Raw genomic sequence first — 19479 nt, 5'->3', positions numbered from 1 at the left:
TATCATTTCGTCCCTTATCTCTCCAAAATTACATTTAATTGACAGCTCGCGTAACCTAGCCACAAATTGGTCTACTGATTCCTCATTCCTTTTGGGTTGAGTGTAAAATTTGTGCCTCGCCATGACAATGTTTACTTCCTTTGCGTACTGTCTCTTTATGCGAGCTTTAGCTTCTGTGTATACATTGGTTATTGCCCTACCATCTTGGTTTACTCCTACCGGAAGATATTTGAAAGAGTGTTGACCTTCTTTGCCTAATGCGCTTAACAAGAGGGCTTTTTTCCTAGTTGCACTGAAATCTTTCCCATCAAGTGCTTCAATATAGTTCTCGAAAATGTCTATCCATTCATCCCACTCGATGGGTGGATCTCCAGTAGTTTGTAGGAACAATGGAGGTGCAATGACATTCAGATTTTCCATTTCAAAATTCTTTAAAGGAGCACTACTCCCTTTAACACAGAGATAGTCAAACTCAATTGATGTGTCCACTTTTCCACATTAAACGCGCAACTCTAGGGAATATATGTTTTCCTCAATCTTTCTGTGCAATATATGCTTTCCCCTATCTTTCTCTACTTTCCTATTATAGGGGATTGTGTTAGTGGTAACCTTTCAATGTAATCTGCTTTGAGTCTTATAAACAAATAATTTCGATATGTAAATTACTTTCTCACCCTTTAATTCTCCTGCAGACGCTCGTTTCTGTTTTCAGAGGCTCTTTTCAGTCGCTCGATATGCCATCGGAAACGGCTGTTTCTACTTGGTGCGATGTTTGTTGCTTGCGATGTTTTATTGTTCGGAAGCGGTGTCGGTTGCCTAGATACCTATCAAGCTTTAAGATGGCCGCTACGTACGTTACGCTGCGTAGCCGCGTCACTGCCGGTACGTCACCTCCGTCTATGACGCTTGTTTCCTTCTTGTCCCGAATGCTTCCTTCTTGACACTGGCGTCGATGGCTCAGTTGAAAAAAAAACAATGGCAGTAGAATCGAACGGTGAGTCTGCTCGTGTGTCTCTCCGCTCGAGGAGGCTTTTTTAAAAGATGCGGCCTGTAAATTGTCTCCGTTTGTACCGGTGATGCCGGTTCACACGAGAGGAAAACAAAATGTTTACTGACATGTAGCAATGTCACAGATACAACACAAATCGCTCCGTTTCCTCTGCACAGGCTGCGCTCTCGCTCTCCTTATTTTCTAAAACGTGCAGAAAAATTACATTTAAATCCAGGGTTTCCGAAATATAGCACGGAATACAATTTCTTCTGCAGGGTGCGCCTCTTTTATAATCCTAACACGAACAAAGTCACAATTAGATGCAAGGTATAAACAGGCGAATGTTCTCCCAAACTCACCAGTTGTTCTGGGAACCTTGCAGGCTTCTGCTCTAAGCGTAGGGTTTCTTCTCTTCAAAGTTGCAAAGATATTTCTATCACAGTACTTTTGACATGAAAAATGAGGTTCTTCTTTTCTTCAAAACTTGCGTGGTTTTTGAAATGCGAGAGTTTTTTTTCCTTTTCCTCAAAATCTGCGTGGTTCTTTTCACCAGTGGAGTTCTCCTCCCTCTGTGGTTGTTCAGCTCCTTCTGCTCATCGTCGCCATGTGTTGTAAATGAAGCCAGAGAATAGATATATGACTTAATAAGTGTTTATTAAGCACCACAGAGAATAACTGGTGTTCCCATCAGAAAGCAGGGAGCTAACTGACAAGGCAGAACACAGGAGAAGATGACATCAGGGAAAATGGAATGTAGGACTTAAAGAGGTACAGAGAAACATAAGTGCAGAGAATACAACAGACCTCCTAGAGTGTGCTATTGTTCGGTCAACATGTTTCTCGCTATTGTCCATTAATAGGCGATTCTTCAGGACCAAGGAACTATTTAGCAAGTATCTATAGAGTTCACTGTCTACATAAAATCATTAACCCTAAAGTATATATATTGTGTGTATACAGTAGTGTAATTCAAAAATGTAAAATGTATGGAAGCAAAGGAGTAGGGGGGAACAGTATTCCTATATATTACCCTGCTTCTATAGGAAATGCCTGTGTAAAGCTGTAATTACCTAAAAAGTGTAATGTTCAGATTACAACAGTATCCAGCGGGTAAAGCTTCAGGTTAGATGTTCCACCGCAAGGTTGGGAGTTCCTGAGCTGCGTCTTGAGCACCTACCCCTCGCCGCTGGATCCACCTGAAGCTTTACCCACTGGATACTGTTGTCATAGTATAGTAGAGAGCGCTTATGCTGGCATGTAGCTGCAAAGACACGTTCTGTTGGTAGTGCAAGCGGACGTGGCCGCTGAGCAATACCTTGAGTCCTGGCACTTATTTACAAACTAAGCAACAGGGGAGACCCTATTACCTGAATGCAGTTTGCAATGAGAGCATGGAAGAGGATAACTTTACAAATGTAATTGATTTGACTGCTCCAAAAAATACATCAATGAAAGCCCATTTCTTTTCCATCTGTTTCAATGACTTTGAATCCATCCAATCAAATTATGTCTTCTTCCTTTGTCCATTCAGCCTGTCTCATGATTGGCTCTCAGGCCCATTAAGCTGATAGATGTTTTACCAGTCTCATGTCTTCATAAACAGCACCAACATAGGAAGACAACAGTGAGAGGAACACAACTTCCTGGTTAAAAATAGACTTTTTAATGGAAGTCAAAGAACACTGATTTTAATCAAGTAGAGTAAAAATGTAGGCACTCAGTTATACACACATATAATATATTTTTTCCTGAAAAGAATTAAATGCGTCATGGTTATGATTGTCAGTTATAATTTAGGGGCATGCTATACTCTCATCAGGAGAAGACAAAATACCGTAGCTCGGTAAGCACAAAAGCACACTCCATGTTTTCTAATAAAATGAGCACTATTGGGAAATGTTTTATTTTTGTCACAAGTAATTGCTGGTGTATTTGTACTGCTATTGATCACCAAAACAAAGCAAAAAGACAGAAAACAGAATAATGATTAGGAGTACTTTGTTTGTATGTTCAAGGGTCCTCTATATGGGAATTTATTTCCTGCCATGATGATGCCAGAGATATGCTGGGAGTTCTTGGATGGAGTCAGCCACACATTTGGGAGCATATTTATGAAACAGTTGCGTTGTCCTAGTGCCACGCCAAGCCGGAATTATCAAGCCACACAAGGCCACCCTGCACGGCCCTCCATGGCTTGATAAATCTAGAGTAACGCAACGCAACAGAGCACAAATCGCTGTGCTGCGATACTTTGCCCCAGGGAGGTATTCCAAAGGTGGAGTAATGAGGTGAAATATCTTTGTTTCTCTCCACCTTTTCTTCTTTCTCTGTGTGCAGCACTATGCAGCACACATAGAAAGAGGGAAATGCCTCAGGGGGGTTATTTGTGTGCACCATGGAGCAAGGGTGCCCGCGTTGGCATTAGGCAGCACATTGTGTGCCAGCACTGGGAAGTGGCAGGAATGCAAAATATACTGGAGCCTCATCAGGTGCCAACCCAGTTTGCAGGGCAATGAAGCCTATTCACAAACAGATCAATTCCAATAATTTTCTCCTTTTTGAACCAATTGCCATCAGTTCAATCCATTGTTCATTTTCATCCAAATCAGTTCATGCTCCCAAATTTCAACCACAAGTTCAACGAGCGCCTGTAGTGGTTTTTCTCCCAAACACTTGGGGATTCAGAATTTCTCTTGGCGCGAAGAAAACGCATATGTCCCAGCACATTTCGGGCAGCACTTGTCCTTCTTCAGCGATAACTTAAACCGTAGCCGCACCCATTCTTGCTAAACACGGAATTGGAAATTCTTCTGTTTCTGAATAGACTTCATTGCTGGGCATCCTGGGTTGGGACATGACGATGCTCCAGTATATTTTCAATTTCAAATCACATGGCATAGACGGAGCGCATTCCAGGGTGGTACGCGACAGCTAATTGCTGTTGAGCATCATATAAAGCTTATAACATGAGAACCTTGGTGTGCATTCTACAACTTTTGAAGAATTAAATGACAGGAATGCACCATATAATGTTAAAGAGCCACAGAGAGAAATTGGCGCCTCTGCACCTACCCCAGCCCCAGCCCCAGGTACAAGCCCCTCCCACTTTCCTGTGCATTCCCCCACATGCTCAGATGATTACAGCAGCCAGGCAAGGCACACTATCCCGACTGCCAGTGACAGCAGCAGTGAGGGCCGGGTCAACCCGGCGGCGCCAGAGTTGCAGAAGTCGCCTTCACAGCATTCGACTGAGGTGGTGTAGTTGATGCCGATGTTCACTACCGACTCGTGTGTCCCGCACTTCTCAAACTCAACGCATTTCTTTTTGGTGATCAATTGATGATTGGCTGCGAGAGGGAAGATGAAATTATACAGTAAGTTAAAAAAGTAGTGCTCCCAACTGACGTCTTGAAAGCCCTATTGGGCAGTCCAAGCAGTAAACAGAAGACGCAATAACTGTATTCAACACTCGCTCACACCCACAGGTCCCACTCACCTCTGCAGCTATCACTCATGACCAGCCTTCAATCACTAGGGAACCCCCTGCAAGATTTTGGTTAGTGTCAGAAGCCTGTAATTTGAGGTCAAAATACTAAAGACCTGGGGACAGATTTATGAAAATGTCACCCAGTGCAGGAAGACACCTTGCTGCGCATTTCTGCCCTGCGTGACAGGTATAGGACAGGAATGTGCCATATTAAAAAGCATACGACGCATTCTTGCCTTTGCCCCTGCACTGGTGCCGTTTTAGCTGCCTAGAGCCGATGTCGGCACATGTGCACTATGGTGCTAGGGTGCCTGTGTTGCATGCAGGATTGTTTATGTATAAGAAGGGTCACCTTCCTGCACAAAACCAACCCTGAGAGGCATATTCCTCTGTTTATGTGAGCTGCAGAATGCATCATACATATGAAGAGGAAGTAACAAGGAGAAATAAGGATATTTCACCTCGTTACGCCTCTCCCGGGAGGGGTGTCTTTATGGAGCATTCCCAGGTTAACCAGTTCTAGTAAATCTGGGAATGTGTCAAAAACCATGGGAGTTGTGTGGAGACAGCCATGCAACGCCCATGGAACGCCCATGCAACGCCCATGCAACGCCCATGGAATGCCCATGGAACATCGATGCGATGCCCATGGAACTCGTTCCCAGGACAGAGTAAGGCAACGGGGCGATTTGCGCTGCGCGGCTTTACTCCAGATTTGTGGAGTCTCTCGGGGCCACGCAAAGGAGCCAAGCTATGGGGAAATTCCGCAAGCTCCTAAAAACCCACCTCTTTCCTCAATAATCTTCTTCTCTCTCCCTGTCTGTCCCCTCAGTAGTTCGCAATACTAGCGCTGGGACGCTCTCGGGCAGCCATGCGCTATATAAGTTCCAAATTTCATTTCATTTCATTTCATGTGTGGCTTCCTAACACGCATTTATGGTTTGCCTTGGCCAGGTACCACTTTCCTTGGTGGAAACATGACGCAAACCGGCTCATAAATCTGCCCCCTGCCGTAGAGGTGAGTAATAACTGGATCACCAGATTGGAAGCTACTGTCTTTCAATAGGAAAAGAACAGTTTCAAAAACAAACAAATAAATAGTCTTTTTCAAGTCAAATATGCATTTTTCATTCCGAAGTAATTTTTAGAAAGGCAGTAATAGAACAGAAGGACACATCAAATTTCATAGGCATAGCAGCTAGTGAAGATTTGGTCATGTTTCATGGAGATTTCTCTTGCATAAAAGTGCATCAGGATCCCACAGGGAGCGGGAGATATTCAGTCTAACTGAAACTGTATCTAAAATGGATACATCTAAATTCAGAGGAGAATCCACTGGTCAGTGTTTTCCACAATAAAATCTCTCTGTGGAGAATGTATTCCACCCAGTGGTCGAATTAGGCGGGAACTGCGTGCCCCTACTTTTTTTATTTAATGGAAGACGTTCTCCTTTTTTTATTTTAAAAATGCATCCCAGGACGGCAGAGATAGTAAAGGCCTATAGATAAGGCTCGACCCTTAATGGCCATTCGAAGAAGGGGGAGGGCAGAGAAGGAAAAGGACTATGGGGCAGATTTCCAAGCCCCTTGCGCCTCTTTTGTGCCGCCGTTGCGCCACTTTTGTGACGCAGTGGCAGCTCAAAAGATGCGCCATTGTGTGGGGTATTAACAACGTGACCCATTTGGGAGATGCATCAAGTTGTAAAGCCATGCGCCAAAAGGAGGCGTTTCGGCGCGGGGGTGGGGGGGCGTACTTGCGCAGGAACGACTCCTAAAAGTGGCTGAGTGAAATCTACAAGATTTCACCCAGTCACTTTTAGGCCAATGCTGCGTCAAACCCCTGTGCCTGCTTGAAGCAGGCGTAGATACTAGAACTAATAAACCATAACTGAACAGCGTAAATAAATTCAAAGAAATTATAACAACATTGATTTTATTCACAACGTGTACCATAAAAAATTACTCATAAAATACATCCATAATTGATCACATTTGATGCCCCTAAAGAGATTAATTAATGAATTGTGCTTTTCAGTGTGTTAATTAATCATTATTTCTGGTTTATTGAGGTCACAGTGACCACTGTTTTATAACCCATTCAGTACCTTCACTATCCAAACACTACCCTTCCCTGTCCATCTCTTTAAGGGCATCAATGTTGTTATAATTTCTTTGAATTTATTTACGCTGTTCAGTTATGGTTTATTCGTTCTAGTATCTGGGACCACCTTGTTTGTATCAATTATTCACCCAGGTCCCAGCGACTCATTGGGTTAACCCGTGTTTTTACAGCATGAAGCAGGCGTAGGGCTTGACACAGCATTGTCCAGATAGGGCCCCCAAAGCATTGCTGGAGCTGCGTCGCGCTTGCAATGCAACTCCAGCAATGCGCCGCTTTTATGGCACAGATGCGTGATGAATCTGTGCCGTTTTTGCCCCATGGTGCGCCGCATTGTAAAGGCGGCGCATCATGGGTGGCGGAGCTGCGGCGCACAATTACTGGTGCATCCCTGCTAATTTGCAGGAATGTGCCAGTAATTGTAAATCTGCCCCCTCCGGCTCTTCCTTCTTGCCCAGAGAAGACAAAGACAGTGTCCACTTCTCTTGCTCTGCCGCTGGCAGCTGCCCCCCCTTTCTTCCTCCTCTTGCCTCTCTTTCTGGCTCGGTCTTGCTTCTCACTTGCTGAAAACAGTGACTCTAAGAAACGGTCCTTGCACTCTTTTTAATTACGTTGACTACATTCGTTTCCCTGTGAAATGGATGCAAATAAGAAAGAACCACCTTTGCTGGAAATATCGTCTTTCCCTGACATTTTTCTATTTCAAATACAACCTCGGGACGGAGAAATAAAAAGGTTCAAAACATGAAAAATAAATAAATAACTAAATAAAGCAAGCCAGAGTGGTTGCAAAATGTCCAGATTGGTTCTTTTTACACCCAAACACATTAGCACCACTTTATAGAGTTTGTCAGTGAAGTGCTACTTTTGTTTTCTCGTCTTTCTTTGAATAGCTTTGTTTTTCCTGGATGGGGAAGTGCATAATTCTAACCCTGGGCAGATAACTCCGCTCCGCCAGCGGAGTTTGAGGAGATTGGCCTACTTCGCGCTCCGTGGCGAATGTGGAGGTATGCCAAATTCCACGTCCGTGGTTGAACAGAGTTAGCTTCTCCCTCCCCCCTCCCCTTTAAAATGATAAAAAGAAGGCACTTACCTGTGTTTCTGCCGCCTCCCCTACCTGGCCGCTCTCCTTCCTGCTCCTCTCTCGTCCTTCTATATAAAAAAAAGACTATGTTGTACGTGTTGCAAGTGCGCATACGTACTACATAGTGTTTTTTTCAATGAAGAAGGACGTGAGGCGGCGAGGAGCAAGAAGGAGAGCGGCCAGGCAGGTGAGGCGGCAGAAACACAGGTAAGTGCCTTTTTTTATCATTTTTACAATTTTAGGAGGGGGAAGGGAACGGGGAGGGAGGGGAGCAGAGTGATGCGTAGCTCCACTGAGTTTTTTCAAACTTCGTGGAGCTACGTGTAGAGGCACTATGCTAGCTCCGCCCACCGCTACATCATTCCTGGAGCTACTGCAATACCTGGTTGATGTGTTGAGTGGAAAATGTTTAATGTGATCCTTGTCAGGTCTGTTCCTTATTTCAGTTTATAAAAATGCACTATGGCTCTGTGTTCAGGGATGTGGTCTGTTTAAACCATTCTGCTTATGTTTTGTAGGGATATAAGCAATGGACATTCAAACAGGACCCTTCCAGGCCCTGTGGCCATGTCCTGACCTCTTCAGGCAAAAATACTCATTGATTTCTGAATAATGACTGTAAAAGCATTAAGGTAACCATGTTGTTCCTGCTTACATTTCACATGCTTTACTTAATCTTGCATTCCCTATCAGTGTTTGCTTTTTCCAGGATGAGTTGCATGCAGGTGTTTATAGCAGGGCACAATTGGGTTGTAGTCAAAGGCAGTGCAAGTTTCTCTTATTGGGGCAGCCTGGTGTTCACTGGGGGAGAGGATGTGGCACTATGTACAGATCTGCCAAATTTGGAACTGGATAACCAGGTTCAGCCTTCATAACCAGTCCACCAGACCACTCTCCTGAGATAGCAAATTCCCATGTTAGGTCTTGAAAGGCCCTGTTATACCTTAGATGCCCTGGTTTCTTAGCACCAGCAGGTGGACCCTAGTGGTGGCAAGTGTGGGTTAGCCTTGAAGGCCTGCCCACCACAATACATACTGAAGTTTACCTCCAGTCATGCAAGCAGGCCTATGAAGAAGCACACCCAGGAGCAACAGTGACTCTGGCACTGAGGACACAGGACCCTGAAATCCAGTCCGCTTCACCCATTGGTACCTCCATTGGCTTTGTTTCAGCAGTAGCAGTGCAACTCACCAGAAAATGTCAATGCAGGATTTGCATGCATAGGAAACTAAGTTTGCAAACTTCACGGTCTCGCTGCTTCACCCACACGCACTTTTAACATGTGCTGCCTGCTTTGGAGCCACTAGAATTATGCAGCAATGGAGGAAAAAATATGTTGCAGTGTTGACCAAATTATGAAGCATAAAATGGCTGCAGCATAATGCGGTACATTTTCTGATACTTTATTATTTTTACACACACTAACGGTCCCTGCAAAGATTTTTCCTCATTAGTAGCAGTGTAACATACAAATGCAGCAGTGAGAAAGGTGGCCGGTCAACCTTTGCAAAAGGCTCTACACCTCACAGCAACACAGGTCACATTTTTTTAATAACTTTTGATCCGTTTCAGCCACAAACAGTTTTTTTGTTAACATCATCAAATTATGCACCAGATAATGTATTGTGCAGCAAATATTTCAGACCCATAATTACATGGAAAACATTTGAGCTAGGATATTTTGCCATTCATGTTTGAACTTCTCTTGTGGAAAAAGGGAGGAGAAGTGCTGATGGCATGAAACTGCATGGCTCGGAGACAAATGGCTTGTGATTCCACTTTTTGTATGCGTGTTAACACTATTCCGGAAAAAATGTCACCTCTTTAGAACCAGGTTACTGAGATGGGTGGCAGACTCTGGGCTTTAGTGCTACAGTTGTCAGGGCCCAATGTTGAAAGTGGCATGTGCCTCATAAACGGCTACACCGGAAAGCCATTACGGAGTACAAGTTAAGTTAGTTGGTGGAGGACTGTGCCTTCTTAATGAGTTTTTCATAAGTGGAATGATTTCCTGAATCCATTGATCGTTTCCAAATATGGTGTGTTTATTCAAGATTTTCACACATAGAACAAAGGACAGCCGACATGTGTTTTGCCCGTTTGACCCGACGGCTGTGGGCTTTCTCAAGGCAGGGAGTTGTTGCTGGTAATCCAGTCCCGTAAAGAATGTGTGTGGTGGTCCCTGCGGTCCCAGGTATGAAGTCCTTTGTTCTATGTGTGAAAATCTTGAATAAACACACCATGTTTGGCAACGATCAATGAATTCTGGAAATCATTCCACTTACGAGAAACTCATTAAGAAGGCACAGTCCGCCACCAACTACCTAAATCTCTTTAGAACCAATTTAACACTCAGCTACAGCAATAAGCAACAGAAAGGTGACCGGGCTAAGCAAGGGCTGAAAATTTGTTCCGCTCGTGGAATTTGCGGATTTTCCGCGATTTCACGATCCGCGTTTCTCACGAAATAGCGGTAAAATCCGCGAATCAGCGGGGACGAATTTTCAGGCAAGCACTTACAGGGTTACAGCAGCAGGTGCAAAAGTTGAAGCACATTTTTTGTAACCTTTTACAAAAGGGTTACAAAGAAATTAACTTCAACTTGGGCACCTGCTGCTGTAAGCCTGTAAGTACTTCCTGGCGCCTCGTTGCCTACTTGCAACTATTCTCTGACCCTGCTCTGACCGTTGAAGCAGGGTCAGAGAATAGTTACAAGTAGGCAATGAGGCGCCTGCACGAAAATTAAACCTCAACAGGAAGCACTGACAGAAATAAAAACAAGCATTTGCAATGCAATAGGTCTCGCATTAGGAAAGTTTGAGCTATTGGTCTTGTAAATGACAATTTTTTTTATTTATGTGTTGGTTTTGAAAATAGCTAAATTAATAGCTTTGTCATTTACAATGCCAATAGTTATAACTTTCGCAAACGTGATACCTATAGCATTTGTAATGCAACATGTTTTCTATTTACGTGACTTAGCTGTATTGATATTACAAACTAAGATGGCTTTTAATTTTTTTAAATAATTAATACTTAAATAAAAGTGATTTTAATTTATAATGGCAATAGCTTAAACTTTTGTAAATAACTTTTGTGAAGAATATGTTCAGTGTATTTTATTGTGACGAAAATGCAAGAACAGAAGTGAAATATTAACATCTTTTTGTGAAATTTGTAATTCAGTTTGAAACATTGAGAGAACATATTTGAACCAGTTGTTGTTGAATGGTTGCGCAGATTGATGCTGGGGTGGCGCTGAGTGGTGCTGTGGTGGTGCTGAGTGGTGCTGCTGAGTGGTGCTGTGGTGGTGCTGAGTGATACTGGGATGGTGCTGAGTGGTGCTGGAGTGGTGCTGAGTGGTGCTGTGGTGGTGCTGAGTGATGCTGTGGTGGTGCTGAGTGGTGCTGTGGTGGTGCTGAGTGGTGCTGTGGTGGTGCTGAGTGGTGCTGAGTGGTGCTGTGGTGGTGCTGAGTGATGCTGTGGTGGCGCTGAGTGGTGCTGTGGTGGTGCTGAATGATGCTGTGGTGGTGCTGAGTGATGCTGTGGTGGTGCTGAGTGGTGCTGAGTGATAATGTGGTGACAGTGAGTGATGCTGTGGTGGCGCTGAGTGATGCTGTGGTGGCGCTGAGTGGTGCTGTGGTGGTGCTGAGTGATAATGTGGTGGTGCTGAGTGATAATGTGGTGGTGCTGAGTGATGCTGGGGTAGCGCTGAGTGATGATGTGGTGATGCAGAGGGCAGAAAGGCACAAAAAACAGTCTAACAAAGGGCAGAAGGGCAGAAAAACAAGGGAAAAACAAATCTAACAGAGGGCAGAAGGGCACAAAAAAACAGTCTAACAGAGGACAGAAGGGCGGAAAAACGAGTCTTACAGAGGGCAGAAGGGCACAAAAAACTAGTCTAACGGGGCAGAAAGGCACAAAAACGAGTCTAACAGAGGGCAGAAGGGCAACAAAAACGAATCTAACAGAGGGCAGAAGGGAACAAAAACAAGGGAATAACTGAGGGCAGAAGGGCACAACAAATGAGTCTAAAAGAGGGGAGAAGGGCAGAAAAACAAGGGAAAAATGAGTCTAAACGAGGGTGGAAGGGCAAAAAAAAAAGAGTCTAACAGGGGGCAAAGGGGCAGAAAAACGAGTCTAACAGAGGGCAGAAGGGCACAAAAACTAGGGAAAAACGAGTCTAACAGAGGGCAGAAGAGCACAAAAAACGAGTCTAACAGGGGGCAGAATGAATCCCGGCCTGCGTGTTTGTCCACGAAGATGCCACCTTTTTGTGCAATACCTCTACTCAACTGGAGTACTTTCTACTGTCTAATCAGTAAGTGCTCCCTCGTTGGCTAAATGTATTGGGGCAGATTTACAATAACTGGCGCATCCCCAGGGATGCGCCAGTTATTGTGCGCCGCGGCTCCGCCACCCATGGTGCGCCGCATTTGCAATGCGGCGCACCATGTGGCAAAAACGTCACAGATGCGTCACGCATCTGTGCCGTAAAAGCAGCGCATTGCTGGAGCTGCGTCGAGCTTGCGACACAGCTCCAGCAATGCTCTGGGGGGCCCTATCTCCCCAATGCTGTATCAAGCCTTGCGCCTGCTTCAAGCAGGCGCAGGGTTTTGACGCAGCATTGGCCTAAAATTGACTGAGTGAATTCTTGTAGATTTCACTCAGCCACGTTTAGGAGGCGTTCCTGCGCAGGAACGCCCTCCCCTGCACCGGAACGCCTCCTGATGGCGCAGTGCTTTACAACGTGATGCATCTCTCAGATGCGTCTCGTTGTTAATACCCAGCACCATGGCGCATCTTTTGTGCTGCCGCTGCGTCACAAAAGGTCTCGGTAGAGGGTGGGAGCGGTGAACCAGAGGGTGGCAGTGATGAACCAGAGGGTAGCAGTGATGAACCAGAGGGTCACAGTGATGAACCAGAGGGTGGCAGGGGTGAACCAGAGGGTGAAAGTGCTGAACCAGAGGGTGGCAGTGCTGAACCAGAGGGTGGCAGGGGTGAACCAGAGGGTGGCAGTGATGAACCAGATGGTGGCAGGGGTGAACCAGAGGGTGGCATGGGTGAACCAGAGGGTGGCATGGGTAAACCAGAGGGTGGCAGTGGTGAACCAGAGAGTTGCAGTGTTGAATCAAACGGTGGCAGTGCTGAACCAGAGGGTAACAGTGGTTAACCAGAGGGCGGCAGTGGTGAACCAGAGGTGCTGTGATGAACCAGAGGGTGGCAGTGGTGAACCAGAGGGTGACAGTGCTGTACCAGAGGGTGGAATTGGTGAACCAGAGGGTAGCAGGGGTGAACCAGAGGGTGGCAGTGGTGAAAGAGAGGTGCTGTGATGAACCAGAGAGTGGCAGTGGTGAACCAGAGGGTGGCAGTCGTGAACCAGAGGGTGACAGTGCTGTACCAGAGGGTGGCAGGGGTGAACCAGAGGTGCTGTGATGAACCGGAGGGTGGCAGTCATGAACCAGAGGGTGGCAGTGGTCAATCAGAGGGTGACAGTGCTGTACCAGAGAGTGGCAGGGGTGAACCAGAGGGTGCTGTGATGAACCAGAGGGTGGCAGTGGAGAACCAGAGGGTGGCAGTGGAGAACCAGAGGGTGGCAGGGGTGAACCAGAGGGTGGCATTGCTGAACCAGAGGGTGACAGTGGTTAATCAAAGGGTGGCAGTGGTGAACCAGAGGTGCTGTGATGAACCAGAGGGTGGCAGTTGTGAACCAGAGGGTGGCAGTGGTGAACCAGAGGGTGGCAGGGGTGAACCAGAGGGTGGCAGGGGTGAACCAGAGGGTGGCAGTGGTGAACCAGAGGGTGGCAGTGATGAACCAGAGGGTGGCAGTGGTGAACCAGAGGGTGCTGTGCCCATACACGACCGCATGGGTAACTTCGCTATGCAAAAGGCCCGCGAACACGCAAAAAGCCCCGCGAACACGCAAAAAACCCCATGAACACGCAAAAAACCCTGCGAACACGCAAAACACCCCAAATCCGCAAATTCGCACAAATTCACGGATTTTGCGGATTGCGAATTAGATTTTGCGCGAATTCGCGGAAAGCGAATCTGCACATTTCGCCCATACTTAGACTGGGCAACCTTTGTGAAGGGCAACACGTGTAGCTGTGTGTTTAAAAACTTTTGATGTGTTTGAGCTAGAAATATTTTCTTTTGTAAAAATTTGCAGGTTATGCAGGGGATGATGGATTACATGGCAAATCCAAAATTATGCAGAAAATTCTGAGGTTGGAAACTCACATAAAGTGCTCTGCATATACGTACCTTGTTGATATATAGCTTCAAGGTACGTAAATGTGCAGTTATGAATAGTAGATCTATTTTTACCTACATGCACTTACTTACTCGATATTTTAGGCTTCATATTCTGGTGGCATAATATTTCTTCTCTTATTATTTTAAAATACAACCCCTCGAATAGCAGCTTTAAATATAACTCTGATGAACAATTAGGAGAAAAAATAATTTTCTCTAAAACATCGTCTTGCCAGTTTGTGAAAAAAGAGGCATATCATTGTGAAATATATAAAAGTTGTATTTTGGAGTAGTACTCGTTGCCACCACCATAAACATTATTATATTTTTTTCAGTTTTAGGCCCAGAAACAACACCTTGTTATTTCCACCAAGCACTGGCACATGCTAGTGTCACACAGTGCCATGAACCCGCCCGGTGTACGTGTGCTTTGCAAGTTCCTTTAACATAACATAACACAGCCTTTCATGGGCATTTATAACTATCATCAAATACTGGTGGCAGCCAAAAACACTGGCCCTGTTGTCCAGGAGACGTGTAAACTCCAAACAGCTGTACATCTGCACCATTGAGTCAGGAACCTGCCAGGCCTCACTTACATGTTTCTGTCAGAACAGGGACCTTAGTGCACAGAACACAGGAGTGTGGCAAACATGTGTGTGGGTTTTGATGCATGAGCTCTGGCTCTTGCTAACTTATGTGCACACCTGAGAGTCTTGTGCATGTGCTGAGCTGTCAAAAACGTGTATAGTGCTTTCTAGTGTGTCTCACGGTGCTTTGGGACTCTGCACCTCCACCAGCTGCGGAAACCAATCCTCTGATCGCAAGTTCCCTTTTATGGTGCCACTTAAATGAACCTCAGCCAGGGCTAGTGCTACCATAAGGCCCTGCAGGGCTCCTCTCAGCTCGAGTAAGGTGTTGTCCGAGCCAGTGCCAGGCACCAGAGCCTGGTTGGGGTCTTTACTTACCACCATTACTTAAAACAGCAAGTTAATCACCTTCAAAAAAGAGTACTCTCTTCTGATGAGTGATAGACTCCAGAAGGATTGAAGGCTGAGTCAGCCTTGCCAGGACTTGAGCTTGTGAACTCCAGAAACTATTAACTCACTGACCCTGCTGGTAAACAGCCAACATTTTAACCCTTACCAAGGACCAGCTATGTTCAAACTAGGTCCCAGCCCTTACAGACGATATATATATATATTTTTTTTTCGTGTTTGCTCAGGAAGATTTCTCTTTTCATAACTGCATTTTGCATAAAGCGGTTGAACACGAGGTTAAGAAAGATCTTGTTTTAAATTCCATGGTCACAAACTCAGACATTGCCTCTATTTGTCCACAAAATGGCGCTAGTGCCTGATTTTCTCTTCTCTTCTGGTGCTTAAATGAGGAGTTGTCTACAAGAACCAAACATGATCACTGCTCGGTCTTGGGCCCTCCAAAGGACTGTCCTACCCGGATCTTTCCCTAACCGAACCAACAGGGGGGGCTGCAGCCATCTCTCAGGAAGAACTGGACGGGAGTAGGAATCCGACTACCAGGGAGTCATCCAGGCATTACCTCCTCCTCTTCCAGCCCTCTTCCAGATTCTTAGAGGAGGATGCTGAAAAGCAGAGGGGTCCAGTTTTGATTCCACTGCATGAATGAACACCTGAGATTCTTTTATTGCATGACTCCCCCTCTCTTATTACCCATCACCGTGGCATGCATCACATCAAGTAGTTACTTTACCCAGATTCAAACGAGTGCCCTGGCCGCAGCTTTGTGCAGGGAGCCGCCCAAGCTTGGAATGTGCTTCCTCTTCCTATTAAAGCGTCCCCAAATCTCCTGATTTTTAGAAAATCCCTTAGAACTTGGATTTTTCTTCCCAATAGTGGTGCTCACTTACATGCTTGATTTATCTGCCACCATGTTTCTAGTGCCAAGACACCCTTGGGTATTCGAGCGCTTGATAAAACAATTTAAGATAACATATCACCCCTACCAGAACCTAGTCCTTAGTTCCACGTCCCATCAATCTCCCAGCTTTGAGCCGTATTAGGTGATAAAAGCGGAACTAGAGGAACTAGAGGACCAAGTTGCTGCTCTGAAGATGTCTACCAAGGAGGCCTGCTGAAGCTCTGTCCAGAAAACACACGTTTGACTGCCTGCATGATCTCCCTTTCACCAAGAAACTGGCCACCAGCACCGTGGCCCTAACCCTCTGGCTCAACAGAGCCCCCCTCCGCCCCCACTGCCCCCGCCCCCTGCCTAGCAGACCTGCCAGCTCATCTGTCTTGCAAAGTAAGAGCAAACCCCGCTCCATACATTGCACAGACAATGCAGATGTTGAGGGTGGATCAGGGTAGAAAACTGTGAGCACAGTCTCCTTCCTGTGGAAACCAAAGAGTACCTCTTGCACCTACCTAAACCCTCCAACTGCTGTGGGCACAAAAAACGTCCGAAGCAGAAAAAAAACAGTAACCAAAGAGCACTGAAGGGGGAAAAAATAAGCCATAAACCAGTGTAATGGGCCACAGTAGCAGACGAGCCAGCTCAGATTCATAGAGGCATCTGAAAGGAAACCTCTAACAGACGCCCACCATCCAGTCCCCGCCTGAGGATCTAGAAAGCTTCATATGACATCTACAGGTCACACCTAGCCTGTACTCATCCTGCAGGACCGACCAACCCTTACTGCCCTAGGGTAGCAACACCCCTCTCTATCCCTGAAGCCAGGAAGACCCGGCTGACACCATCCGGGCGGGGCGACTGACCCTGACCGCCCTATGGTAGCAGTGCCACTCACTGTGCATAAAGCCAGGATGGAAGGTCCGTGTGACACTATCCAAGAGGGGCTTCCCGGCAAGGCATAATCGTGCAAAATCAAGGAAGCCGGGCATTCTCCAGGGAGGCAAACTAATCGATCATCGGAGACCCATACCTCCTCCAGAAACTCAGGAATGCATCCTGAGTCAAAGACAGGGAACTCATTGCCGGGCAAGTGAATCGCTGACAGGGACCTCAGCTCCAGTTCTGCCCAACTGCAAATAACCTGACTCAGACATTTTCACTCTGCACCCCCGATGATTCGGGCACCCTATGGCAACTTTATTGTCTGTCCGGACCTGCACATGATAATTCGACAATTGTGGGGCAAAAGCCAAGAGACCCAAGTGACCAGATTTCAGCACCAAGTAGTTGGAAGAAAAAGTCGCCTGAACCATTTCCCTGCACAGAAAGATCCCCCAAGGTCACTCCCCAGCCTGAAATGCTGTCATCAGTGCTCACAATCCTGGTAGGCAGCACATGAAAGCAACACTCCGGGGACAGATTCACATCGCTCAACCACCAGCCCAAAATCTCCCGGACCTGTGGAGTCACAGGAACCCCCTGTTGGTAATCCTGGCCACTCGGCAGTCAATGGGCCAGCACATAATTTATTATTTATGTAAAGAGGCCCAGGATAGCACCATCAGAGAAGCAGACTTTAGCCCCTGAATTCCCAACTAGTGGCTCACTGGAGGACATTTCTATAACAGTAACTTCTAAATTTCCGCCAGCAGAGTAAATTTCCTGCCCCAGAAGCAGGAACACCTTCCCCACCACAGTCCTGAAGTGGGCCCTAATGTAAGTCAGATCCAGAGCCGGGGTAGGACATGACTTGCCGAGATTCACCAAAAATCCATGATCCGGCAACACCTTGCAAACTCCCATGACATGTTGCTCTGCCTTAGGAAAAGAAGAGGCAGAAATCAACAAATCATCCAAATTCTGAAATTCAAAATCCCCATAACATGCAAAACACCAATGAGGGGGGCTAAAACCGTAACAAAGCCCCTCGGAGAGGAACAAAGACCAAAAGGCATTATCTTGAATTGATAATGGCGACCCAGAAAACAGAAGATCAGAAACCGGTGTGATGTTAAATTGACCAACACATGTAGATATGCAAAAGTGCAGGGACGCCTGGTAGTCCCTCTGATTGATGAAGAACAGAATGAGATGAAGAGATACCATTTTGGACCAGACATTGGAAATGAACTGGTTCAGCCACTTCAGATCTAGGACAGGTCAGAAATCACCCGAATGTTTTCCACCAGAAAAAGAGTAGAACAAACCCCTCTCCTTCCTGCAAATGTGGCACTGGAAAAATGGCACCTTTTTGGACGTGAGTGTGAATTACATCTTGAGGGCCTGATGTTTTGTTCCACCCAGAGAAGACTATATGTCATTACAACGAATGCGCTACAACGCATTCCATTACAACGCGAACCATTACATCTCAAGTCGGTACAACGACTTGCTGTAGGGGACGCACTGGACTTAAGAATAGTATTATTTACTATTCCTACTCCAGTTTGTGCAACGACAGGTAAGGTGTTGGGTTGTAAATCCAACACCAGCACACCCCCTACAGCAAGTCGTTGTAACAACTTGCTATGTAATGGTTTGCGTTGTAACAACACAGTCGTTGTAACAACTGCATTGTAATGGAATGCGTTGTAGTGCATTCCATGTAAACGATGTCTCCCCCAGATAACAAGGCGTGACTCAAAAAACATCGGGGGAGAGCAAAAAAACAATCCTGAAACTCTGCTCCACCTGAAGCTCCTACTGGTCTGTCACCGACTGCTGCCAGACCTGGGAAATTAGAGAGATTTCGACCCCCACCTGGTTGCCTATCACCTGCCATACAGTCAAGGTTTAGACACAGCTGAGGAAGAGGAAGCAGGCTGGTGGAACTGGGATTTGTCAGTGGAAGGGGTACCCCAGCCACACCCCCTGTCACCAAAGGGCTGGTGAGACTTACCCTGGTGCCCTGGACCAAAAGCCCTCTTGTTACTGAAGAACTTAGGATGGGCAGCCTTTTCAGGAGCCAGCAGCTTGCAGTCCTCCGCAGACTTTTTACCATGGCCCCCAAAGGAGAAACAAACAACCAGCCACGGCTCGTGCAGGGCGTTACGCCGGGCGGTGACGTCAGGCAGAGGAGGGGCAGGGTGGGGGGTTGTAAAATGCGGGATATGGACGATGTCAGGTAAGTACTGGGGGGGAAAAAAACCGAATTTCGTTACCCTCGCTGCATCGCCAAATGTGATGCAGCGCGCGCAACGAAATTCGTTGTATTTATTTTTTTCGGCACTTACCTGACATAGTCTATATCCCGCATTTTACAACCCCCTACCCTGCCCCTCCTCTGCCTGACGTCACCGCCCGGCGTAACGCCCTGCACGAACCGTGGCTGCTGATGGAGAGGCATCTTTGGAAATTATCGTATCCTGGGAGTCCAACCCTGCCATCAAGGAATCCTCCTTAACAGCAGGGCAAGAGTCCTAAAAAGAGAAGTGGGAGGACGCTGTCACCGGAAGTGACGTCCCGGCAGGAAGTGACGTCACGGAAGGTGCTTTCCGATCTCGTCCCCGAGAGGCCAACGAGTGAAGTCCAGCTGTTTGGCAGGGGGACGGCGTCCACCCGGTAAAATAAGTGGGGGGACGCCGTCCACCCGCGTGGTACCCCGACTCGAGCCCTGCTTAACAGACGCCGGAAACAAGTCAGCCAAGT

The 19479-nt window shown here is 46.5% G+C and overlaps 1 protein-coding gene across 1 annotated transcript in view; it reads right to left on the bottom strand.

Annotated features, from left to right (window-relative positions):
* Nucleotides 1-2631: 2631 nt before the first annotated feature.
* LOC147717864 (sperm acrosome membrane-associated protein 4-like) overlaps nt 2632-19479 on the bottom strand; it is a 187965-nt gene continuing 171117 nt past the window's right edge. Inside the window, exon 4 of the mRNA XM_086924639.1 lies at nt 2632-4338. Coding sequence (XP_086780765.1) covers nt 4130-4338 — 209 coding nt within the window. The 3' untranslated portion in view covers nt 2632-4129. The remainder of the gene's footprint in view (nt 4339-19479) is intronic.

Source organism: Lissotriton vulgaris, chromosome 5 (assembly GCF_964263255.1).
Source record: "Lissotriton vulgaris chromosome 5, aLisVul1.2, whole genome shotgun sequence".
NCBI lineage: Eukaryota > Metazoa > Chordata > Amphibia > Caudata > Salamandridae > Lissotriton > Lissotriton vulgaris.
Note: the sequence above shows the minus strand (reverse complement) of the source record. Positions and strands in the feature narration are given on the sequence as shown.